Source organism: Aethalodelphis obliquidens, unplaced genomic scaffold (assembly GCF_003676395.1).
Source record: "Aethalodelphis obliquidens isolate GAN/ISIS:26980383/991018 unplaced genomic scaffold, ASM367639v1 scaffold21, whole genome shotgun sequence".
Classification (NCBI taxonomy): Eukaryota; Metazoa; Chordata; class Mammalia; order Artiodactyla; family Delphinidae; genus Aethalodelphis; species Aethalodelphis obliquidens.
In genome coordinates, this window is record NW_020837965.1 from 5,472,391 (window position 1) to 5,498,189 (window position 25,799).

The 25,799-nt window shown below is 39.2% G+C and overlaps 1 protein-coding gene across 22 annotated transcripts in view; it reads left to right on the forward strand.

The window, feature by feature from the left end:
- Window positions 1-25,799, forward strand: part of NRXN3 (neurexin 3) — a 1,686,346-nt gene that overhangs the window by 1,518,664 nt on the left and 141,883 nt on the right. For 9 of the 22 annotated variants that reach the window (XR_003435587.1, XR_003435588.1, XR_003435589.1 and 6 more), the window contains 2 exons: window positions 2,341-2,430; window positions 12,810-13,117. Coding sequence is in view for 18 of the 22 variants with exons in the window: in XM_027120199.1 (XP_026976000.1) it covers window positions 2,341-2,430; window positions 12,810-13,117 (398 nt within the window). In the remaining 4 variants the exon portion in view is untranslated. Of the gene's footprint in view, window positions 1-2,340; window positions 2,431-12,809; window positions 13,118-19,335; window positions 19,357-25,799 lie in introns of all 22 variants that reach the window. The other 13 variants (XR_003435591.1, XM_027120197.1, XM_027120194.1 and 10 more) reach the window with 3 other exon arrangements.

Sequence of the window (25,799 nt, forward strand, 5' to 3'; positions counted from 1 at the left end):
ATGAAGTTGGTACACATAGAGCTGTCAGTTTGGAACGCTGGGTACTTATGATTTTGTCTTGCACGTTATGAAGAATAGTTAGCTTTATATTTGCTATTGACTTTACCGATCCATTCCACAGTGAGTGGAACAGAGGTCATTACTATACTTAATATTGTAGCCAATGACAGTTACAGAAAACCCAAAGTAATAGAACATATTCAAGGTGAACCTGGCTTAATCCATTTGCCATTTCTCAATTTCTCAGTATGTTGTGACTAAAACTTGAGAGGTCAGAGCTTATGAAGATGGATGACATCCCTTGTGTATCTGTCTCCTGTAGGGTAGAATTAAGAGTTATACCCTTGTGTATCTGTCTCCTGTAGGGTAGAATTAAGAGTTATAGAGATATAGGTTCTTTTCAGAAAAGTGCATGTTCCTTTTCTATTAGGACATGTGAAAATTTACCCAACTTTATTTTGGATTAGTAGAATTCTGTGTACCCAGATCTACCAGGATGATCATTTTAATGATCTCTACGTGGTATTTACGTTAACAGGTAAAATTAACTTTTTTCACCTTGGACTTATTGAAACACCAAGAAGTTAAGATACCTTTCTGGTTTTCCTCCTAGCTTACACCCTGTCTTTTTTTCTTCTGTGAGAAATAACATTTTGAGGAAAACTTTAAATTATATACTGCAATCCAAAACTGTTAATTGTTCTTTCCATTCATTGCACTTTATCCTTTGATATGTTAATATGTTAGGCTTTATGCCAGGCAGATAGGGTCCCATAATGTAGGCTGGGAACAGATCCATGGTCGCCTCTTTCATGAGCTTTTTGTTTGTTTTTATTCCTGGATAGTAAGAATAATGAGTCAGCGCCTTAGAATAATTTGTTCAAAGGAGAAATGCATGGGGAATCTTTTAAATATCTCCCAATATCGCCACCCCTTCCCCATCCCATTCCTCACATGAGGCAGGTACTAGTTTAGCCACATGTGGAATCTTCTCTGCCAGTGAAAACTCCTCTGTGAAGATGACCCTGAGATGGAAATGCCAGGGCAAGCTTCTGTTCACCTGATGCTATATTCAATCCTAGTAATCTTTCTAGCTTTTAGACTCTTTATAAATGGTTTCCAAGCCACCTGTCTTGAGAATTTGATTTCACCTTCAATGTTGGTGATTTGGATTGGGCTTCCTGAAGTTCCAATACTGTAAGGCTATGAGTCAAAAGTAATTTAGAATTCACCGGTTTCTGCTTGATCACTATGAGGTTGGTTGACAAGACAGAGCAGTTCCCAAAGCATGGCTTCATTATGTTGTGATTTGAAGCATATTCATTAGGGGTATATGTTCACAACACCACTCTCCATGTCTGCGCTAATTAGACAAACCATCCAGGGGTGGTAACAACATTTATGAAAGGAAGAAAGAGGCATACTAACAGTTAAAAGCATTATGTTTGATCCTTGAAACTGATTAGATATTTCATGCTTGGAAGAAGTATCCCTAACAGGCTTTATGAATGGATGTGTATTCAGGAAGGACCTCTCCTAGGAAGGAAAGAGAGAGAGACTAGGTAGACATATAAAACCTGTGTCTGTTAGTACTAATAAAATATAGGTACTCAGAAGTCTGAAAATGCTGTATCACTATATGTATAGCTGCTTTTATTTACAGATATTTACTTTGGGGTTCCTTCGATTTTAAAATGTGGAACAAATCTAGACAAAGAGATAGAGATTAAAAGAGTTATCTGTAATACCCTACCTATTTTACATAGGTGATGTGATGCCAGGCCCCCCTTTATGGAATAGGAAGTTTTCGTTGGCCATCAAGGCTTAAATTGTCTTCTTTGGCTTCCCTCTGCCAAGAAGTAGAGCAGTTGCACACACTTGAGAGGAAAATAAGGACGTGCATGGCCCCATGCTTCTGATCAGATACAGTAGAGTGAGTGTGGAACATGCATGACTAAGACACTGAGGGTCCCCTACCACGTTATGAAGCTGATCTGATACAAGTCAAGGGGATCATTGTTCCTCCATTGACCCAATTAAGGTGTGGTTAGAGTGAGATGGAGAAGAGTGAAGGTAAACCCATTTCTGTAAATAGCCAAACCTCTTCCTGATGCCCATCCCAAGTCACGTTTCCAAAACATACGGAGTACTGCATAGCTAAGAATAACCTGACCTCACATCTGTCAACCAAGGGCAGAGTGACTTCGACTCCACCTCCACTAAAGATAAATGGATATCTATCTCTAAAAACTTCATAAAACGCACCAAAAACCTAGGATGTTTTTGAATGACTTATTGACTTTTCAGATTGTTCTTTAAGCTGTTTTTTAAACTTTAAAGGCAACACTGATAATGAACGCTTCCAAATGGTAAAACAGAAAATCCCCTTCAAATATAACCGGCCCGTAGAGGAGTGGCTGCAGGAAAAAGGTAACTGTCGTTAAAACTTTCATTTTAAAATCATTTGATTCTAAACCCTCATTTTTAAAGCCTGCAAATAAATGTTCCTTAAATGATAATCGCCTGCTGCATAAATGACTGTTTTAATTTTCATTATAATTTGTGTCAGCTTCCACCTGCCATATGTTGATAAATCATGCTATAATACATCGCCATTAAAATACAGTTAAAGGGACTAACATCTAGCTTTCTATCAGCATGACAACCACAAACAAGAAATTCCAGGCACCTCTAAAAAAGAAATGTATTATGGCAATTTAACCACTGCATGACATTATTTGTTAATTTGTTTTAAATTACCTCTTATACCAGAGCTTTCTAAAGAAATTTCAAAAGAACTTATTAAACTTACATCTTGAGGCTGTTTTGGCTTTACTATCTGTAGCATGGTTAATGACAACAAAAAAATCATAGATTGACTCTTGTAATTTAAACTGCTTAAATAACTGTTATTAGGGGAGCGACTTTTTTTTTTAACATTTGTTTTTAAACAAAGAAAAGAATGAGAAAGATGAATTTTGCCTTTAGAGTTAAACCTACAGAGGCAAATATGTTTCATAAGAAGTTAATGGTGTCCTAGTTGCTGACTGAAACTAAAAAAATAAACAAACTTATTCTACACTTTGGTTGTGTATTCGATATTTATGCAACAAAAGTGTACGTGGTTGAAAAAGGAAAGGTTAATGGAAGGCAAAACAGCAGTTTCTCATTTGCTGAAAAAAACAACCACTTTGTTAATAAAAGAGGGCAGCGGTTATACCCGATGTTAGAATTTTCTGTGTGGTTCCTATTTATTAGGAAGTGAATTATTGTCTTTCAATGATGAAAAAGTTTTGTCTTTAAGAAGCTATTTACTCTGTTCTTTCCTGAGCCAGTATAAGCTACTCTTGTAGCTTAAGTGAGTTTTATTTTAAGTAGACATTAAGTGAGTTTTTAAAATATGTAGAGATTTGATTGAGTTATTTATAAATAGTAATGAGGTATATTAATATGCAACTTAAAAAATAAAGGACTACTACAGTTGTAAGTTGAGTGAAAACATTCAGACCTTTAAACACGGAAAATCCTCACTGAGTCTTAACTGTTTGCCCTGTTTTTAACGTACGTGGTCTAATTAAAAATAAATTAAGAATAACTCTAAAAAGCAAATAATTTTGTTCAGTAATCACCAGCTCATAAAGTCCCTTTAACATTAAAGATGATGACTGCCTCACTTCTTAAAAAGGAAAAGACAACTAGATGCATGTCTGAGTCTCATGTGCCTGAGAGAATTTTTTTGTTTCTTTCAATTTTATGTTAATAATATTTTATTTTACTCCATTGCCTTTTGAAGTCTAAGTTCAGTAGCATGCCAGGCATTTTCATTTGTATAAATCATTATAAAGTTACTAGTAGGCTTTTAGTTTTCCTTCCAATAGCATTGTTATCAGTTGGCTTTCATATAGAAGGATGCTTCCAAACACATAACAAAAGTTGAGTTGGTGGGACAGGGATAGGGGCGGTTTGGGTGGAAGGGAGGGAGGAATTCCAGTTTCTTAACTGAATATGTATATGTTTATATATGCTAATAATATTGAAAAGAATTATTTGCAAACTGGGAAGTTCTCTCTTCTATGTTATTTTAACCAAAATTACTTTTTTGTTTGATTTTGGTAAGTAACATTTATTCGTTCTGTTGCTTTACCTCTTCCTCTGTCTAGGTAACTTTCCCTTCAAAAGAAATAGAAAATGTATACCAAAAGACCTTGTAAGGACAATAAGTAAAACAGGGTAAATTCAGAAAGATGATTAGGCAGAGGTATTAGGAAGTAGCTGGAATCCTCTTTGGAGTTATTTCTGTCATTGGGGAAGAGATCTGGGTCACAGCATTCCCAAGTCTGTTTTCTGGCTCTGTCTGCTATTGACTGACTTTCTGACCTTAGACAATCCACTTAACCTCTTTATATCTCAGATTTCCCATCTGAGGAGAGGAGAAATAATACTGCCTATTCCCCAAGGGTGTTCTGAGGTTTAATTAATTAGTCTTTGTGCAACACTGACTGGAGATGTGCAAAGATTTAATTTAAGCAGTATGTGAACTTGTTGTCCAAATGAGGTAACAATTAATGACTTTCAAGAGGATGGGCACCCAAAGCAAAACACAAAGTAACCTGCTACAAACCCTGTACTGGGGTTATAACCAGATTTCGTATTATTGGTGATAGAACAATTAATTATCAGACTGGAATAGAGAGATAATAATGGTCGCTCCTTATAAAAAACACGATTGATCATAATGAGGGACAATAAGGAGATCTGGCATTGATTTTGAGAAATCTTGGGCAGATAGTACGACTTTTCTCTGGTCAGTCCCTTATATCCTTCATAGGGAGAGGGTAGTGATGATTGTTTCTCACTTATTCACTTAATCCTACTTACCTGAGAGAGATAAATTGATCAGAGGAAGAGATGGCAGGAGACTTGAATATCCCCCTATTCCTTTAGTGCTTGCCAGCTTTACTATTAACCACCTAATCTCAGGTACAGAAGGCTAGGAAAGGGTTTTAAAACATAAGAAAAGCAAACCTAGCCAGAAATAAAACATGAAACAGACAAATAAACAAAGGTCCAGATACTTCCTAGGGCATGATGGAAATCTGAAACACAGGCAGCCTCCTTCCCTATTTCACCCCACCGGTGTCTTGTTCTCAAGAAGTGATTAGTCAGATCTCTCCTTGAAAGAAGGAATAGCCAGAAGTGGAGCAGTGGCTTAATCGTATAGCCCAGGACACATGTCTTGCCTTTCTCCATGCTTGGGTCAGTCTTGAACAATCAAAGACCACTTGTTGGAGTGAACTATGGCAACTGGAATAAAGGAGATCCATCATTTCTTTTCTTTCTTTTTTTTTTTTTTTTTTTACCCTGGCATCTGCGGCCGCAGGCTTGCCCCACATTCCGTACCCCTCCCTCCGCCACGGCCTTAGTGAGCCAGAGCCCCCAAAACAGCTGCTCCTTTTTTTTTTTTAATTTTTAAATTTTATTTTACTTACTTTTTTTATACAGCAGGTTCTTGTTAGTTATGTATTTTATCCACATCAGTGTATACATGTCAATCCCAGTCTCCCAATTCATCCCACCACCACCCGACCCCCTGCCGTTTTCCCCCTTGGTGTCCATAAGTTTGTTCTCTACATCTGTGTCTCAGTTTCTGCCCAGCAAACCGGTTCATCTGTGCCATTTTTCTAGTTTCCACATATATGCGTTAATATACAATAGTTTTCTCTTTCTGACTTACTTCAGTCTGTATGACAGTCTCTAGATCCATCCACGTCTCAACAAATGACCCAATTTTGCTCCTTTTTACGGCTGAGTAATATCCATTGTATATATGTACCACACCTTCTTTATCCATTCATCTGTCGATGGGCATTTACGTTGCTTCCATGACCTGGCTATTGTAAATAGTGCAGCAATGAACATTGGGGTGCATGTGACTTTTTAAATTTTTTTTTGCTGTACGCGGGCCTCTCACTGTTGTGGCCTCTCCTGTTGCGGAGCAACAGGCTCCGGATGCGCAGGCTCAACGGCCATGGCTCATGGGCCCAGCCGCTTCACAGCATGTGGGATCCTCCTGGACCGGGGCATGAACCTGCGTCCCCTGCATCGGCAGGCGGACTGTCAACCACTGCGCCACCAGGGAAGCCCGCATGTGACTTTTTGAATTATGGTTTTCTCTGGGTATATGCCCAGTATTGGGATTGCTGGATCATATGGTAATTCTATTTTTACCTTTTTAAGGAACCTCCATACTGTTCTCCATAATGGCTCTATCAATTTACATTCCCACCAACAGTGCAAGAGGGTTCCCTTTTCTCCACACCCTCTCCAGCGTTTGTTGTTTGTAGATTTTCTGATGATGCCCATTCTAACTGTTGTGAGGTGATACCTCATTGTAGTTTTGATTTGCATTTCTCTGATAATTAGTGGTGTTGAGAAGCTTTTCATGCGCTTCTTGGCCATCTGTATGTCTTCTTTGGAGAAATGTCTATTTAGGTCTTCTGCCCATTTTTGGATTGAGTTGCTTGTTTTTTTTAATATTGAGCTGCATGAGCTGTTTATATATATTGGAGATTAATCCTTTGTCCGTTGATTTGTTTGCAAATATTTTCTCCCACTCTGACGGTTGTCTTTTGGTCTTGTTTATGGTTTCCTTTGCTGTGCAAAAGCTTTGAAGTTTCATTAGGTCCCATTTGTTTATTTTTGTTTTTATTTCCATTACTCTAGGAAGTGGATCAAAAAAGATCTTGCTGTGATTTATGTCAAAGAGTGTTCTCCCTATGTTTTCCTCTAAGAGTTTTATAGTGTCCGGTCTTATATTTGGGTCTGTAATCCATTTTGAGTTTATTTTTGTGTATGGTGTTAGGGAGTATTCTAATTTCATTCTTTTTCATGTAGCTGTCCAGTTTTCCCAGCACCACTTATTGAAGAGACTGTCTTTTCTCCATTGTATATCCTTGCCTCCTTTGTCATAGATTAGTTGACCATAGGTGCGTGGGTTTATCTCTGGGCTTTCTATCCTGTTCCATTGATCTATGTTTCTGTTTTTGTGCCAGTACCATATTGTCTTGATTACTGTAGCTTTATAGTATAGTCTGAAGTCAGGGAGCCTGATTCCTCCAGCTCCGTATTTTTCCCTGAACACTGCTTTGGCTATTCGGGGTCTTTTGTGTCTCCATACAAATTTTAAGCTTTTTTGTTCTAGTTCTGTAAAAAATGCCACTGGTAATTTGATAGGGATTGCATTGAATCTGTAGATTGCTTTGGGTAGTGTAGTCATTTTCACAATATTGATTCTTCCAATCCAAGAACATGGTATGTCTCCCCATCTGTTGGTATCATCTTTAATTTCTTTCATCAGTGTCTTATAGTTTTCTGCGTACAGGTCTTTTGTCTCCCTAGGTAGGTTTATTCCTAGGTATTTTATTCTTTCTGTTGCAAAGGTAAGTGGGAGTGTTTCCTTAATTTCTCTTTCAGATTTTTCATCATTAGTGTATAGGAATGCAAGAGATTTCTTTGCATTAATTTTGTATCCTGCAAGTTTACCAAATTCATTGATTAGCTCTAGTAGTTTTCTGGTGGCATCTTTAGGATTCTCTATGTATAGTATCATGTCATCTGCAAACAGTGACAGTTTTACTTCTTCTTTTCCAATTTGTATTCCTTTTATTTCTTTTTCTTCCCTGATTGCAGTGGCTAGGACTTCCAAAACTACGTTGACTAATAGTGGTGAGAGTGGACATCCTTGTCTTGTTCCTGATCTTAGAGGAAATGCTTTCAGTTTTTCACCATTGAGAATGATGTTTGCTGTGGGTTTGTCATATATGGCCTTTATTATGTTGAGGTAGGTTGCCTCTATGCCCACTTTCTGGAGAGTTTTTATCACAAATGGATGTTGAATTTTGTCAAAAGCTTTTTCTGCATCTATTGAGATGATCATGTGGTTTTTATTCTTCAATTTGTTAATATGGTGTATCACGTTGATTGATTTGCATATATTGAAGAATCCTTATATCGCTGGGATAAATCCCACTTGATCATGGTGTATGATCCTTTTAATGTGTTGTTGGATTCTGTTTTTTTAGTATTTTGTTGAGGATTTTGCATCTATGTTCATCAATGATATTGGTCTGTAATTTTCTTTTTTTGTGTAGTATCTTTGTCTGGTTTTGGTATCAGGGTGATGGTGGCCTCATAGAATGAGTTTGGGAGTGTTCCTTCCTCTGCAATTTTTTGGAAGAGTTTGAGAAGGATGGGTATTAACTCCTCTCTAAATGTTTGATAGAATTCGCCTGTGAAGCCATCTGGTCCTGGACTTTTGTTTGTTGGAAGATTTTTAATCATAGTTTCAGTTTCATTATTTGTGATTGGTGTGTTCATATTTTCTATTTCTTCCTGGTTCAGTCTTGGAAGGTTATACCTTTCTAAGAATTTGTCCATTTCTTCCAGTTTTTCCATTTTATTGGCATAGAGTTGCTTGTAGTAGTCTCTTAGGATGCTTTGTATTTCTGTGGTGTCTTTTGTAACTGCTCCTTTTTCATTTCTAATTTTATTGATTTGAGACCTCTCCCTCTTTTTCTTGATGAGTCTGGCTAATGGTTTATCAATTTTGCTTATCTTCTCAAAGGACCAGCTTTTAGTTCTATTGATCTTTGCTATTGTTTTCTTTGTTTCTATTTCATTTATTTCTGCTCTGATCTTTATGATTTCTTTCTTTCTGCTAACTTTGGGTTTTGTTTGTTCTTCTTTCCCTAGTTCCTTTAGGTGTAAGGTTAGATTGTTATTTGAGATTTGTCTTGTTTCTTGAGGTAGGTTTGTATAGCTATAAACTTCCCTCTTAGAATGGCTTTGGCTGCATCCCATAGGTTTTGGATGGTCGTGTTTTCATTGTCCTTTTTCTCTAGGTACTTTTTGATTTCCTCTTTGATTTCTTCAGTTATCTCTTGGTTATTTAGTAATGTATTGTTTAGCCTCCATGTGTTTGTGTTTTTTATGTTTTGTTCCCTGTAATTCATTTCTAATCTCATAGCGTTGTGATCAGAAAAGATGCTTGATATGATTTGTTTTCTTAAATTTACTGAGGCTTGATTTGTGACCCAAGATGTGATCTATCCTGGAGAATGTTCCATGCACACTTGAGATTAAAGTATAATCTGCTGTTTTTGGATGGAATGTCCTATAAATATGAATTAAATCTATCTGGTCTGTTGTGTCATTTAAAGCTTCTGTTTCCTTATTTATTTTCATTTTGGATGATCTGTTCATTGGTGTAAGTGAGGTCGAATCTGAATGAGATTCTTGCTGGGTAGAGTAACCTTGGTTGCAGTTTCTTCCCTTATATCACTTTAAATATATCGTGCCTCTCCCTTCCGGCTTGTAGATTTTCTGCTGAGGAATCAGCTGTTTACCTTATGGGAGTTCACTTGTATGTTATTTTTCATTCTTCCCTTGCTGCTTTCAATAATTCTTCTTTGTCTTTAATTTTTACCAATTCGATTACTATGTGTCTCAGTGTGTTTCTCCTTGGGTTTATCCTGTATGGGACTCTGTGCTTCCTGGACTTGCGTGTCTATTTCCTTTCCCATGTTAGGGAAGTTTTCGACTATAATCTCTTCAAATATTTTCTCAGGTCCTTTCTCTCTCTCTTCTCCTTCTGGGACCCCTATAATGCGAATATTGTTGCATTTAATGTTATCCCAGAGGTCTCTTAGGCTGTCTTCATTTCTTTTCATTCTTTTTTCTTTATTCTGTTCTGCAGCAGTGAATTCCACCATTGTGTCTTCCAGGTCACTTATCTGTTCTTCTGTCTCAGTTATTCTGCTATTGATTCCTTCTATTGTAGTTTTCATTTCAGTTATTGTGTTGTTCATCTGTTTGTTTGTTCTTTAATTCTTCTAGGTCTTTGTAAAACATTTCTGGCATCTTCTCGATCTTTGCCTCCATTCTTTTTCTGAGGTCCTGGATCATCTTCACTATCATTATTCTGAAATTTTTTTCTGGAAGGTTGCCTATCTCCACTTCATTTAGTTGTTTTTCTGGGGTTTTATCTTGTTCCTTCATATGGTACATAGCCCTCCGCCTTTTCATCTTGTCTATCTTTCTGTGACTGTGGGTTTTGTTCCACAGGCTGCAGGATTGTAGTTCTTCATGCTTCTGCTGTCTGACCTCTGGTGGATGAGGCTATCTAAGAGGCTTGTGCAAATTTCCTGATGGGAGAGATTGGTCAGATCCATCATTTCTAACCAGTATAATTCAACTTTGCATTTCAATTCTCTCTGATCTTCTTTTTATTTGTAAGCAAGGGCAGAATAACATCAATAGGAAAATAAGATGAGGACCATTACAGATGTGAAGTACTGTTGTGAATATTAGAAATATAAAATTTTCTACCTGTAATCAGTTATAAGCATTAACTGATTATCAGTTTTTGGCTATATATAAAAAAGGAGATGAATAAGCATTAATATTATGGTTGGCCAACAGTTATGTGAATGGAAGGGATAGCTTGGCACTGAGGTGTAAGATACTGAATTTTAGCCCTAGAGATCTCTTACTAGGCAAATTCTTATTATGTTAACCACTGCAAATGCTTATGCAAGGCCAGGAGCATTTTTTTTTTTTTTTTTTTTTTTTTTGCGGTACGCGGGCCTGTCACTGCCGTGGCCCCTCCCGTTGCAGAGCCCAGGCTCCGGATGCGCAGGCCTAGCGGCCATGGCCCACGGGCGCAGCTGCTCCACGGCATGTGGGATCCTCCCGGACCAGGGCATGAACTCGCATCCCCTGCATTGGCAGGCGGACCCTCAACCACTGCGCCACCAGGGAAGCCCGGCATTTCTTTTTATAGTAAGCTTAGGGCTCCCAGAATAAAGCTGTTGTCAAAAAATAAACAGTAAAGAGGTATGAGCTCCAGGCCATTAGCCAGTATTATTGAGCATTGAACTTTTTGCTGCATCTTATGTGAGAAATGAGAGGCCAAAGGATAGGCAATGATGCATGTGCACAGGGCACTGAAGGAATTGGTGGGAAAATAATGGAAATCTATTAGACCTATTTGATTGGACCCTTAGGATCTGGGCAATTCTGTTATCATTAAAGCCAGCAGATTCCATTTCCATGCTCCAGATATTTTTATAGAGATTATTTTTACTATAACAAAATTATCTGTCCAAATCATCATAGTGAAGTATAGTGTTTGAAGCTTCCAAAGGGGTATTAGTTATAAATCATTCTTGACTAATATGCCCTTAAGCATTGCCCAGTGAGTGGAGCTGGGTCTTGTACAAAGAATTCCCTCTGAGCAGATGCATTTTCCCTTCTCTGTCCCTTCTGTTTCATCTGTTTTTCTACATTGAGTAGGGACTCCACATTATACACCAGAAATTCAAGGATAGCTGCTCACTGTGTAGGCTTAAAGGCCATGTAATAGTGGTAGAGGTTAAGCGCCCAAATATCACAGCATGCCTCTATTCATATTTGAGATTATATGAAAACCTCAGTCTTTAAAAAAATATATTCCCTTTTATTAAAAAGGCAAGTATATCAGAACATTGTTTCCAGTCATTAATAGCTAAAAATATTCAGGCAATTAGATTAAGAATGAATGAAGTATTGTTTGATCACTGACTAAAATGGAGAAAAATTCAGAAAGGATATATTTAATTCCATTAAAAAAATTTTCCACATTTCTCCATATGGAAAAACAGAAGAAAGTAATCTGGAGAAATAATAGAATAGAAGGCTCTAACCTTTAAAAGGTATTTAGATTTTTCTGGGAAACATCTCAAACTTAAGAGAGGCTTTTTAAAGTAGGAATAGTTGGGGGGAAGATAAGTTGAGTTACACTATTCTAACCTCTGTTCTACCATCATTTCATTCTGATAGTTTTCTGTCCACAGAAGCATAAATGGTTCCCCAAATGGGAACTTGAAATAAGGTGAGCTACTCTTTGCTTCAATTCATTAGCATACCTCTATATCACTTTAAGGTGTTTTATGTGTAGCTTTTTTCATTAACACCTATCCCTCCTCTTAAAATTCATTGATTCTGAATGACATTTTTTTTCTTCCCCCTTTTCTCACTGACATGATCAATGCCTACTTATTTTCCATATTTCAGAGGGAGATTTAGTTGTGTGACTGTAATCTCTCCCCTCCTCCAAATTAATAAAGATGGGAAATAATCTGTCATAATGTTTATTAAATAGCAAGTATGGGTAGAATATTATGCATTAGGAAGATTTCTAGGAAATGAGGTGTTTGGTGACCAAAATGTTTATTTTTATAAGTATACAATAAATGCAAGTCTCTTAGCTAGAATCTAAGTTAATTTCAGTTAATTTAATTTAATTATCAGACCTAGTTTTTTAATTCAGTGTTCTGTGTTACCTCACTGAGTCTTTATTTGCCATATATAATTCTTTTTAGTTTTCATTGTGTTACTTTTTAGGTTAAAAAATCAGTACAGTAAGTATTTATGATTTATTATTTTCATCACCTGTTTTTTTTTTCTGTCATCCACAACTGCATAACCAGGAAGACTATAATACTGCTCATCATTGAACAAGATTTCTCCTGCCTCACAATAAAGAGATAGAGAATCTTTTATTCAGGTTATCTAGGATATTCAGCTAGACAGTGGAAGAGATAAACAGTGAAATGTTATTTGCCAATGTCTATATTGAATTTTTGTTACCCAATTTTCTTCCTTTCAATTGCTCAAGGAAGCCTGTTTTGATGTCTGGTCCATTCAGACCAGGTAAGGCAAACAGAGAAAATGTACAGGAATAATGATGTTTCCTCCACCCAACCCACTAGGCCGGCAGTTAACCATCTTCAACACCCAGGCGCAAATAGCTATCGGTGGAAAGGACAAAGGACGCCTCTTCCAAGGCCAGCTTTCTGGGCTCTATTATGATGGTTTAAAAGTACTGAACATGGCGGCTGAGAACAACCCCAATATTAAAATCAATGGAAGTGTCCGACTGGTGGGAGAAGTCCCATCAATCTTGGGAACGACACAGACAACCTCCATGCCACCAGAAATGTCTACCACTGTCATGGAAACCACCACTACAATGGCTACTACCACAACCCGCAAGAATCGCTCTACAGCCAGCATTCAGGTAAGCCTTTCTCCAACAATTAATTGACTCCGCATCTTGGTCTTTGAGATATTGCTATCATGGTCAGTGTTACTACGTAGCTAAAGCGTCTGAATGACTATGTTTGTAGGAAGGATGCCTGTAGGAAGGATGGTAAAGCTCTTTTCCAAAATGAGCAAATTTTCACTATGAAATACTCCCACCTCTCATTTTATTACCTTTCTTTTCACTAGCCAAAAGGGAAAAGGGGGAAAGGAAAATTTTTTATCATAGGAAAGACTGTATCCTAGTTCAATTCTATTCGCATCCTCCTGATGGCTTTGCTAGGACGTGAATTGTTCATTTTTGAGGCCAGTGGGTAGCATTAAATCAAGGGCAGATGAAGCTAGAGGTTCAATTAATCCTTATAAAATGCAGTATTTGTATTTGATAAGTGTTGATTATTCACTTATTATTTTTGGCCCACTTCGTTTCCTTTATATTATATTGACCAAGGTCCTAATTACATTAGAAAATTCGAAGGTCTGAGTTTAGCTATGTAGGAAGTCCTTAGTTTTGTGGTTAACGTTTTTGTTTTGTCACTTAAAAGTAATTATACCCAAGCTAAAGCTAATGCTTTGCTGACTTCCTTGGCATCTCATAAATCTAGTTAGTAGAGGGGAGAAGGTTAATCAGATTTTTAGCCTTAAATGCTCTGGCAAAAAATAAGACATTCCGATTGCTTGTGGGAAAATGACCCCTAGTCTAGTTAATATCTGCAGAAGATTCAGTAGGTCAGTACTTGTCCTTTCTGTTTCTTAGTTTTAAGACATTAGCCAGGGGTTCAGTTGAGTCTTTGACATCACCCTTCCATTGACTTCAGAGGACATTATAAACCTAAAGTCAATAATCAATTAAACCCCCAATGTGTTCCCATTCTTCTGAATTAAGTTTATGAGAGTTAGGCAGTGGTAAAAGTGTTGTCTACCTTTTCGCTTTTCTTTGAGTAGAAATATCCAGACCATTCCTTATGTGACTCCACAGGAACAATTGGAAGCTGATGCACTGATGATGTTATCAGGCCAATTTAATGTGTTTTAGAAAAGCTACTAAGAAGCTGGTTACTTAGCAGTCTTATAGTTGCACGTGTTGTTACATGTATACCTTCGCACATGCTCCAGAAAAATAGCTTTTTCTCTACTGATATTAAAGCAATAACTCCTGACACTTCACTATACTCACTGAAAAGAAGATAAAAGACAATATATATTTCTATTATGACTCTCTATAGCTCAAGAGCTGATCTGTTTATTGTGGGTGAAAGGATAGTTCTATCTGCACAGGTCTTGGCAGACTTGTTCTGTCTCTGTCAGAATACATTCCACTAACCCTGTGGGAAGCAGAGAAGCATATGGCTTTTTCTTCATAGGAATGGATGGTCCTGTAGTCCTTTTCAAGGCCAGATTTTTACTGACCTCAGAAGGATTTAATGTTACATGAGGATTCAGGGACTAAGCCATGGTAATTATCAGTCTGGGGCTTTCCTTCCTGCAGCACATACATAAATAGGAGCAGATTGGGTGAGTATTTGTATAAACTAAGGGAGCCAGAGTAGGATACAAGGTACAAAAGTCTTATAAGTGAGTATGATTCTAAACATCATTTAACCTGTTGTCATTTTAGAGGTCAGCAGCTGTAGACAGCTGGAGGATGCCCTCTCTAACAGCCTCCTTTCTGGTGTGTTTCTTTTTCTTTAGTCCAGTAATAATTGGATTACATCTACATGTCTTTCCTTTTGCTTCTACAGAAAAGGCTATAAAAATGAGTTATAAATCTGTTGATGCTCTTTGTTTTTAAAGGTGTATAAATACATAAAGTAGTCTTGGAGGAAAGCCAACAGACTAGCAAAATTGGATTAGATGGGGATGACAGATAAAAAGGCCCCATATTCTTTGTAAAGATTAGCTAAAGGAAATAACTATGCCAAGGGTTTTGAACTGTTTGTTCTGCCAACTAGCCATAAGAACTTTGCCCTGGGCAAAACGAAATAGCCTGCCTGTCTCCAAGTCTATCCCTGTCTTAAATACATTCTGTAGATCATGTGAAGCTTGTTTTAGGACCGGGGACCCAACTACCCTTGGATTCTACCCAAGGTTTAAGGCAGTTTCCAGACTCTGAAGACTCTGGGTGAAGAAGGTCAGTCTCAGGAGTTCTTATGTGCCCTGTGTGAGCCCCTAATTTTCTTGAATGAAATGGACTCATAAAGATTTGATCTCTGGGAAATCTTCAGAAAAAAGAAAAAGAAGGGAGGAAGGCTGGATTTCATGTTCACTAGATCCATCATTCACGTTTTCACCTATGTGTGAAATCTTACAGCCATTCCCAAATGATACTCTGTTCTGTCTTCCTTTGCTTTGATAATATTGCTAGAGTAGAGTTGTCCTAAAAGTAGACTCTTCCGGAAGAAACAAAATAAGCATGTGCATTCACAAGTATAAATATCTGTTTATTAAAAATCCACCGGTTATTTCTTTAAGCGTAAGGTAAGAAAACATCATTTGAGCAGTTCATTTCTGATAGACCTTGGTTAATGTTGATTTTAAATCAAAGGAAAACTGCAAAGTGCTTTTAGTGATGCTCTTAACTGTGTGTGAATGTGAACAAAGAGTTTGCCAACTGATATGGCCCTCTAAGGCTCTAGCCTCCTGGAAGTAATAGGTGCTTTGATCTTTCTGATACTCTAGTTTGTTACAAAATACTTGTAAATTGCATGGACTATGTTAAATTACTCACAGCTGCAGTGCCAAGCAGGAGGGGAGTTTGGGGGAGAATGGATACATGCATATGTATGGCTGAGTCCCTTTGCTGTGCACCTGAAACTATCATAACATTGTTACTCAGCTATACTCCAGTATAAAATAGTTTTTTTAAAAAAAAGGATGTCTCTAGATGCCTCCCTGAATAAAAAAGAAAGTTAAGGTTGAGAAAGCAGGTGGGTGCATTGAGAAAGCAGGTGGACAAGTGATAATTCTCAAATAAAGGTCTGGCACTTAGTAGGTGCTCAGTAAATATTTATTGAATAAATCAGAAAACAAGATAGGCTTTATTATGTACCTTATCATCACTTAACAATCAGAAGTGTCATGGCTTGTGGAAGGATTTCTCTCTAAGATGATCAGTGTGCTTTGGACAATTTTAATTTTTTTTCCAGTGGTAAAACTATAGCAGAATGATTAAATGCATGTACTTGAAGTCAGACTGCCTGGGTTTAAAACCTAGTTTCTCTTCGTATTAACTAAGTGACCCTGGGCGAGTCGTGTATGTTGTAGTTACCTATTGCTATGGAGCAACCTGCCATAACTTAGTAGCTTCAAACAACAACTATGTCATTAGATCTCAAAGTTTTATGGGTCAGAAATTTGGGCAGGACTCAGCAAGGCATTTCTTCTGCCTCACATGGAATTGACTGAGGTTATTCAGTGGCTTATCTGGTCTGGAGGGTCTGGCTTCACACATGCATCTGGTGCCTTGGTGGGTGAACTGGAAATACTGGACTCAGCTGGGTCCACGTCTCTCTCCGTGTCTCTAGGACTCCTTTCATAGAAGCTCAGGACCCCTGGATAGAGTTTTCCAAGTCTCACCCTCAGGGAGTGATGTATAAACCTCATTTCTCAATAGGAGGAGTAGCAAGAATTTGCAACCAACCTAAATCTACCACATTGTAAAATTGGAGGGAGGGAAAGGTACCACTAGTCCTTATAAGATTGTTGTGAGGATAACTGAGTTAATAAAAGTAAAATGCTTACAAGAGGTATGTCATGAAGAATATAATTAAATATATTTTAACCTTGTTATTATTATATTTTGTCCTCAACATTTGGTATGCAAGCCAATACCCTCTCAAGCAAGGATCTAACTCAGAAAATGGGGCTGCTTCTACTGATTGTAGTGTCCGTAGTTCAGAGTGGGGCTAGGAGGTTTTGGAGGATAGGGATTTGAAGGAGGCTCAGAGTAGAATTTGGGGGCTGAAATTAGTCCTGGCAAATAAAACATCTGTAAGATCTCCGGAATGGACATCTCACTACCCATCTTTAATTTTCTTTTCCATTTTTAAATCAACCGGGAGTGCTATGGGCCTTGGAGAGTATGTTCTGTTATGAAATGGGTCTATCCACATGTATTTTTGGTGTTACAGAAAGAGGAATCCAGGTTCCTCGCCATCATGGAGCTTACAGCGTAAAGTGGACAAGAGGGCTTGACATTAGCTATCAGTATGAAATAGTGACTTACAAGTGATGGTGTGTTGGGGAGTGAGGAGTGGTGTATGGGATGGCATGGCTGGATCTTATGAATGAGGTGAGAATGGAACTGGGACTTGGATACATGGCGCTAGGAACAAACCCCAGGTTGGCTGAATGTGCAAAGCTAAATTGACAAAGTCAGAGATGATTCCTAGAGAGATCGCCAAGTCCAGCTAGAACAGAGAGTGCATAGAGGGGGTTTGTGAGATACAAGAGATTCAGAATCTGAGAGTCTTGGCCTAAAATGCCCCCAAACAGGAGAAGTCCAAGAGGGGAGAACTGGATCAGGTTGCCTGTGGGTGTTACTACCAGGGATGCCCCAGAGATTGTACAGGCACATCCATTGCATTACGTCTGACCCCAGTGCTGGTAGGGTTACTGTCATGATGCCGGTAGGTCAGCTTCTAAGGTGGAAAAGTTCAACTCAGGCTACACTCAAATTCCTTAGTCCTCACTCAGGATGGAAGGCAAAAGTGAGGAATAAGAGTCTTTTAGGGGTAACTCTCAGCCACCATGACCAAAGTGTTCTTGTGAGAGAGGAAAGGGCCAAGAGGAAAATAGTTCCAAGAATAATGTGTATTCTCTTACCTTAGTGCTACAGACCAAGTTATCGGTAAAGAAAGAACTCAGTGTGTTCTGTTCAGCAAATCACCATTTGGAATCATTTATAAGCTATTAGCAGAATACTGATCATGACCCGCTTTTTCTGAACTGGGCATTGGTAAAGTCACCTTGACATTGGCCAGGGCTGCCTGGCACCAGAATATTACCAGAAAATCACAATGTTCAGCCTGGATTGGAACTACCTTAATAAACAGTAGAAGTGAAAGACTTGAGAGCTTTGTGAGATTTCATTCTTATCTCAAACTCACAAATTTGGTGGGCAAATGTGAACCATTTTCAAAAATTATGGAAGGAAGCCACAATTATTCAGGTTTTGTAACAATACCTATATGGAAAGTCCTCGTGGTCTGCTTTCAGTTTTAGGCTGGGGACAGTCAGAAGCACACTTCAGCCTTGATATTGATTATTGGAAAACAAAACAGAGCAAAACCTGTGATTAAAAAGTTGATCCTTCACACTGTCTGTCCTGGATGCAGTCCCAGTATGCTGAAGGAAAGAGAGAGAAATTTAGAATCAGAATTTCTGGGTTGGACGCCAGGTTCTTCCAGCCACTTAGCTGTGTCTCTCTGGGAATATTGATTAGACCCTCTAAACCTCAGTTCTATTATCTGTAAAATGGGCACAACAGTATCTTTACCATAGGCTTGTTGTGAGTAATAAATACAACCAGATGTGGAAAGAACTTAGGCCACGCCCTATCCCACAAGTCTGCACTAAATGCTAGACATTTGGAAAACCACTTCAACCCAAGAGACTCTCCCAGGACTCACAGATCCTCACAGAGCTTAGCCTCCCTGTATGGCTGGATAAGCACAAGAACAATTTTGTCTACACCCACACAAACCTGTGATCACCCAGGATTTCCTTTGAGGGTCCTAGATTGAATCACAGCCCTGAACTCATCAATTAGAAGGGATGTATGGAGTGGGAATTAGCTTAGCTGAGTGGTTATCACATGCAAAGTGTTCTATTAGGTGAAACATGTGAAACTGCCATTTTTGTAGATCAGAATGGTCAGATATCAGCAATTCCATATGGTTCGACACATACATGACACACACATTTACAGCATGTTGTTGTCCATGGCGTTTTGCGATTCTGGCTAGAACACTGAATTTTCTCAAGGTTCTTTGAATAATCAAACTGTCTTGGATTGGGATACAAGATTAATCTACTTTATTCCAAATACCATACTATAACAGGAGGTAAGTTATGTTATACTTATCCCCCAAATTATCCCCTCTGGGCCCCTCCACCTTTTGCCTGCTTCTACCAGCTTGATAGAAGTGAGACTAGGAGTCCACACACTTTTCCATCCCTCCCTTTTACCACCAGACGACAGAGCCTCTAGGGGAAGTTTATTTTAGGATCAGGGCTCAACTAATATTGATTAAAGGCCTTATGTAATGTGTGGCTCCAGGGCTCGTTCCTTTCCTGCCAAGCTTCATAACTGGGGGAGGCACTGAAGATTTGTCAGTCTAATTAGACTTTAGCTGCCAGCCAAGAAGTATCTTCTGTTTCCTCCTTACCCTCGCACAGGTGCTTACTTTTCCCCTCCCAGAGAATAACTGGGGGGAAGGAAATTGGACTCTAATTTACTCATTACCTGGTAGAACTCTCCAGTGACATTTTCCCTCCAGAATGCCATAGTTCTAATGGGAAAAAAAGGAACTTGATGGGTTTACATACCTCTTAAAGACTTATGTGTTGGCAGGACACATAGATCAGCACTTCCCAAAGCTGGAAAAAGTCCCTTAAAGGATCTCTGAGAAGGGCCTCATCACATACAGGCAGAAGTCTGTGAGATGCTAGAAGTTGGAGAGATGCCCTTCTAATTAGGTTGTAATATTTATAGGGTAGAATTTCCCACCAGAATTGCTAATAAAGCACTGGATCTTTTTTTTTCCCCCCAACATCTTTATTGGAGTATAATTGCTTCACAATGGTGTGTTAGTTTCTGCTTTATAACAAAGTGAATCAGCTATACATATACATACATCCTGATATCTCCTCCCTCTTGTGTCTCCCCCACACCCTCCCTATCCCACCCCTCTAGGTGGTCACAAAGCACGGAGCTGATCTCCCTGTGCTATGCAGCTGCTTCCCACTAGCTATCTATTTTGCATTTGGTAGTGTATATGTGTCCAAGTCACTCTCTCACTTCGTCCCAGCTTCCCCTTACCCCTCCCCGTGTCCTCAAGTCCATTCTCTATGTCTGTGTCTTTATCCGTGTCCTGCCCCTAGGTTCATCAGAACCATTTTTTTTTTTTTTTTTTTTTGCGGTACGCGGGCCTCTCACTGTTGCGGCCCCTCCCGTTGCGTAGCACAGGCTCCGGATGCGCAGGCTCAGCGGCCATGGCTCACGGGCCCAGGTGCTCCGCGGACCAGGGCATGAACCCGTGCTCCCTGCATCGGCAGGCGGACTCTCAACCACTTCACCACCAGGGAAGCCCCCATTTTTTTTTTTAGATTCCATATATATGAAAGCACTGGATCTTATTTTGAGCCATCTGAACAGCTGAGAGGGAAGTGCAGTCAGCTCTTGGCTACTCACCGTGGAGGTCCCCAAATGTTCCTAAAGCTCCAGGTGGTTGTCCAATCACCTAACAGTCTACCTGGCCAAGTATAAAGCCTGAACCCTTTCCGTGTGGCGTATGGGTCTCCCACTTGCTCTCTCTCTGACCGTGTTTCCTATCACCTTGCTCCAGGTACACAGGTCTTGATCTTCCTTGAACTTGGAGCCAGGATAAGGGAGGGGCGAGTGAGGGTTGTACAGTTGCAGAGTCGGATCTTGTGTCTATTTAAAATGTTGATTTTTTTGCTTATCACGGATTTTGTTTTGCATTGATGTTGAGTTTAAAATATCGCAATAAGCTATTCTTTATCTTGGTGACTGAGTTGGGGCCATTCCTTTAAACGTTACACAGTAGATGAGCGCCCCCTCATTGGTCCCAGCCCTGCTTGAGCACACCAAGCACATCTGTGGCTTTTCACTTGCCGTTTCCTCTGCCTGATGCAGCTCTTTCCAGCTATTGCACGACTCACTCCCTTACTCTATCCAGAGTTTTGCCCATATGGCACCTTCGAGAGTGGCCATCCTTGACCATCCCCCGTAAAGTAGCACTCTCCGTCACCTTCAGCTTCGTTGTCTCTCAGAGCAGTTATCTCTCCCTGATGTTATGTCCCATATTTATTTGTTTGTTGTTTCTATTTAGTGAAATGTGAGTCCTAGGATAGCAAGATGTTTGTTTCAGGCGCTGTCAGAGCACAGAGTAAACCCTCAGTCAGTATTGCCTGAAACAAACGAATGGCCAACAGTCCGCCAGCACCTTCTCAGGAAGTACGCTTGCCTTGTAATACAGACTGACCCTCACTTCCAAGCACTGTCCCTCCCCTGCTCCCCTCCCCCACCCCGTGGAGGCCCACTTTCTGGTGAGTTATCTGCAGTGGTTTGCTGTGGTTTTTTTTTCTTTTTTTTTTTTTGGCTGTGTTTCATGGCTTGCAGGATTGAACCCATGCCCTCGGCAGTGAACGTGCAAAGTCCTAACCACTGGACCACCAAGGAATTCCCTCCACAGTGGTTTTGCTGCTCTGGACTCCTTGCCTTAAGAATAAGGAGTCCAGAGATATCTCCTTATATCTGGTGTGCAAGGCTGTTCTTCTTGACTTCTGGTCTTAAATTCTCTTTCCTTAGAACTTATTTGTCATCCTAATAACAAAAGCAGCTTCTAGCACTTAGAGTTTTCAAAGCACTTTTGGAAATAGTGTAATGTCACCACTTTCCCTCTCCAATTTCTTCACCATATTCCTTTCCCAAATCATTTAATTCTTAATTAAATAATTAATTAATTCTTAATTCTCCTGAAACCTACCTTTAAATATAGGCAAATAAAAATTATTTTAATGGACCACTGCTTCTGTCCTATTCTATTGGTATGGATAGAAAATTAACTTGGGGCTCATTTACCTGGTTGTGCATGTGTAAGTGGGTTGGTGGGAGTCTTCTATCTGCTTTAAGTTCCTTTTTTTGTTTTTCTCTAATGGCTGCGTATGTTACGTGAACCCATTCATTCCTGGTCGTGACCGTATGACTTATCTGGCTCCATAGTTCATGACCTTTTGAAAAGAAGATTTTGGAAGACACTATGAGAAGCTACTAGATTGAGAGAAGGAGTAATGTCTATGTAGTTCCTCACTCAACATTCAGGGCCTGGCATAGTGCCGGCCACAAAGTGGGGCTCGATCATTGTTTGTTGAAGAAAAGAAAACTGCATTAAGTGAATGAATGCTTATCCGCAGAGGGAAGAAGCCGAGGAGGGAGAAATGTTATTCAAGACAGCCGTGTGGAAGCAGCGTGTTATGAAGGAAAGAGAGCACAGAAATGAGGGTCAGAAGACTTCATTTGTAGATAAAATGGTTAAAACCATGACTCGAGGTGGACCTTCATTTGTCAGCTGTGGGATTTTGGTTAAGTTGCTTCTTGGAGCTTAGTTTCACCACCAAAATATGGAGATTATGACATCAACTCCATGAATAGGTTACAATAATGTAAGTCAAGGGCTTAAATTGGTGCAACTCGATAAAAGATTGTTGTTGTTGTCATTTTAAATGGGATTCCAATCCAGGTCTCTTTAGCATCTAAATTTTGTTTTTTATTCTTTACTTAACCATTTGGCCTATGACATGGCAACTAGCTTCCTTGGGTCTCCACTCTTTCCTCATCTAACAAATATAAGGGTGGATTCACACTGTCTCCAATTTCTTCATTTTTCTCACAGTAGCTAACATGGTGCCTTGCACATACAGTGACAGTTGAATGGATGGATAAATGAATCAGAGGGTGGAAGGGGAAGAAAAGTTGAAGAGAGGAAAGGACAGAGCAAGGGAAAATACTCTGTAATCGTGTTGCTGTAAGAATTATCTGTCCATTTCATGGATTGGATGGCTAAGGTTGAGAGAAGTGAATAAAATATATTTAATCTAATTAAAATTATAATACAAGTAATGATTTATTTTTGTATCCCCCCTCTTTGCTGAAAGCTTTCAGAAGGAGTTCCGCAATGACCACTCCTATGTGGAAGATGAAGTAGTTAATAAATGTCTCTTGAGTTGTCAAAAGAATCAATGATTCCAGTTGAAGTTAAGGTCCAAGAAATTTCTTTTTTTCTGAAAATGCATCTCTTTCTTTCTATTTATATATGACAGGGAAATGACTTTAAGCAGCAATCATTGCTAGCCAGGCTTCAAGATGGATATTTCCATTCTGCCTCTGACAAGGCAGTAGGAGGGATGGGATGTGCTTTCATACCTTTCTGGTGCATGTTTGAATGATTGTAAAAATTAGAAACACACTGAGGCTGTTATGACAGCCCTGCCTCTTGAAACCTAATTAATGCCTTGGGTTGTCTAGAGAGCTAGTTCTTTTAGCTAGATGGAGAATGTAAGGTTCTCCTTGGTTTTTTTCCTCATCCAGGGATGAGATGTCTGGGGGAGATAAATGCACAGCGTATCTGTGGTGGCTAGCGTCACCGAGAGAATTACTTGATGGAAATTTGTACATAACGTACATGTACATGACGTGGCTTCTTCTATCTCTCATTTGATCTGATTGTGTGTGTGTGTGTGTGTGTGAGAGAGAGAGAGAGAGAGAGAGACAGAGAGAGACAGAGAGACAGAGACAGAGAGACAGAGACAGAGACAGAGAGAGGATGCTCACATGTGTTTGCATGTGTTAGCTACAACAGTGCTTCCGAAACTGTTAGTGTATACACATCACCTGGGCGATCTGATTAAAGCACAGATTCTGAGTCAGTTCTGGGTGGGGCTAAGATCACACATTTCTAACTAATTCCCGGATGATGTCAGGCTGCAATATGTGGATCTCGCTTTCTGGAGCAAGGATCTAGTAGATATTTATAGTTCCTTGCTGAGTAGTGTAGCACCTGTTTACCTATCTCTTCTAAACCGTCTCCCCAAACTTAATTCAAGGCTCTTCAAAACAGGAAATCTTGTTAACCCAAAGCACTATGTAAGTGAAAGAACTGATTAACAAAGAAAAATTTATCCCATCAGACAGTCCTGCTCCAGGTTCCACTGGCCCCTCCTCCTGTCCCTTCCTCTGCCACATACCCCCGAGGCAGATGGGGAAAAATAAGTAGGTAGAATTTAACTTGTCACAGTATTTATCCCCCTTTCTGAGTGGTGACCTCCAATGAAAGCAGAAGGACTTGAATGATTTTAATCCACGGTAACAATGGGAAACCAGTCCTGACCATCTTGAGCGGTAGAAATATATAAAATGACAGATTTTCCTCCTCTGCCTCTTCACGTCCTCCTCCCAGATACTGAGAGAGACGCATATTCATGCACCCACAACTCACACTATAATGCACAATGAAATTCCACCCAGCCTTTATCTCGTAGCTGTTGTGCTGATGATTAATGCCCCACTGGCTGGGAAGCTATTCCACTGAAGAAAGACAAGGAGAGGGGAAGACACATGAAATATATCTCCGAGGCCATTTCTCATTATTATTATTATTATCATTATTAGTTCCTTACTGCCGTATCTATCCTGTTAAAGAATGCTTGATCTATTGGCAAGGGGGAGGGGATGACATTTGAAAGTGGATTTCACGAGGGAGAACTGAGCAAGGACAAAGATAGAAATAGGCACTTTTTACTAAAGAGAACTGACCTGAATCGGGTTTTGTGGTTGTTGTCATTTATTTTTGGTTTTGTTTGTTTATTCTATTATTTTCGTTGTTTTCGTTTTAAAGCCAAATATGATAGATGCCTCCATCTGTGTCTTCTGGTTTTCTTCCCCGCCCCCCAGGCATTTATTTTTGCATGTGTTCTTTTGTCTTTATCGAGTCTCTGTCTGCAAGAATCAATATGATATAACGTATGCAAATGTTATTCCTGACCACTTATGCAAAAGACTGGACAGAATAATTTCATTGCTTTGCAACTCCCATAATATAATCGCTTCCATATCCTGGTTGATTTCAAGTTTCTGAAAAGGCTCTTTTTGAAAAATAATTCTATGTATGTATTGTATAAGCCACAGTATCTGATTCTGTCCTGTTTCTCATTCAAAGAAAGGGTGATTGCTAAGTTCATTTCTGGCTCTGTCATTTAGGAGGACTACACAGCAGTGGTCCTTGGTGGGAAAATGGTACCATAATAAAAGCACTATTACAACACGTGTGTCTACTGATAAAATGGCAGATTCATTAACCGAGACAGAGTACTATAATCTGATTTAGAAAATGCTGTCTTTCCAAAGTTGAGTTTATGAGGATATGGAATTTATAGCTGTGGTACCCACACGTAACTTCAGTTTTAGTCAGATCTGTATTCAATTAACAAATATTTTAGTGAATTGAGTGCCTAGTGTGGGCCACACACCATTCTAGGCATTTGAGCTATAGAAATATACAAAACAGACCAAAAAAGAAAACCTCTTTCCTTACGGGGCATATATTCTACGACACAAATATTGGGCACCTCACGAGTGCCAGGCTTTGGGGAAACAAAGAATGAAATACATATACCTCTGCCTAAAAGGAACACACAGTCTGGGAGGGCTCTTAAATATTTTCTCAGTCTGAGCAGACTCATTTTTACGTCAGTTTTCTACAGAAGCTGTAGCACGCTGATCTGCTATTATACTTGCAGAGGCAGCAATCATCTCTGTTTATACAGGTCAACTCAATTGAAGAATAACAAAGAATAAGGTCTTTAATTTCTACTCCCAAAAAACAAGTTTCAAATGTAAACAATGTCTTTTTTGACTA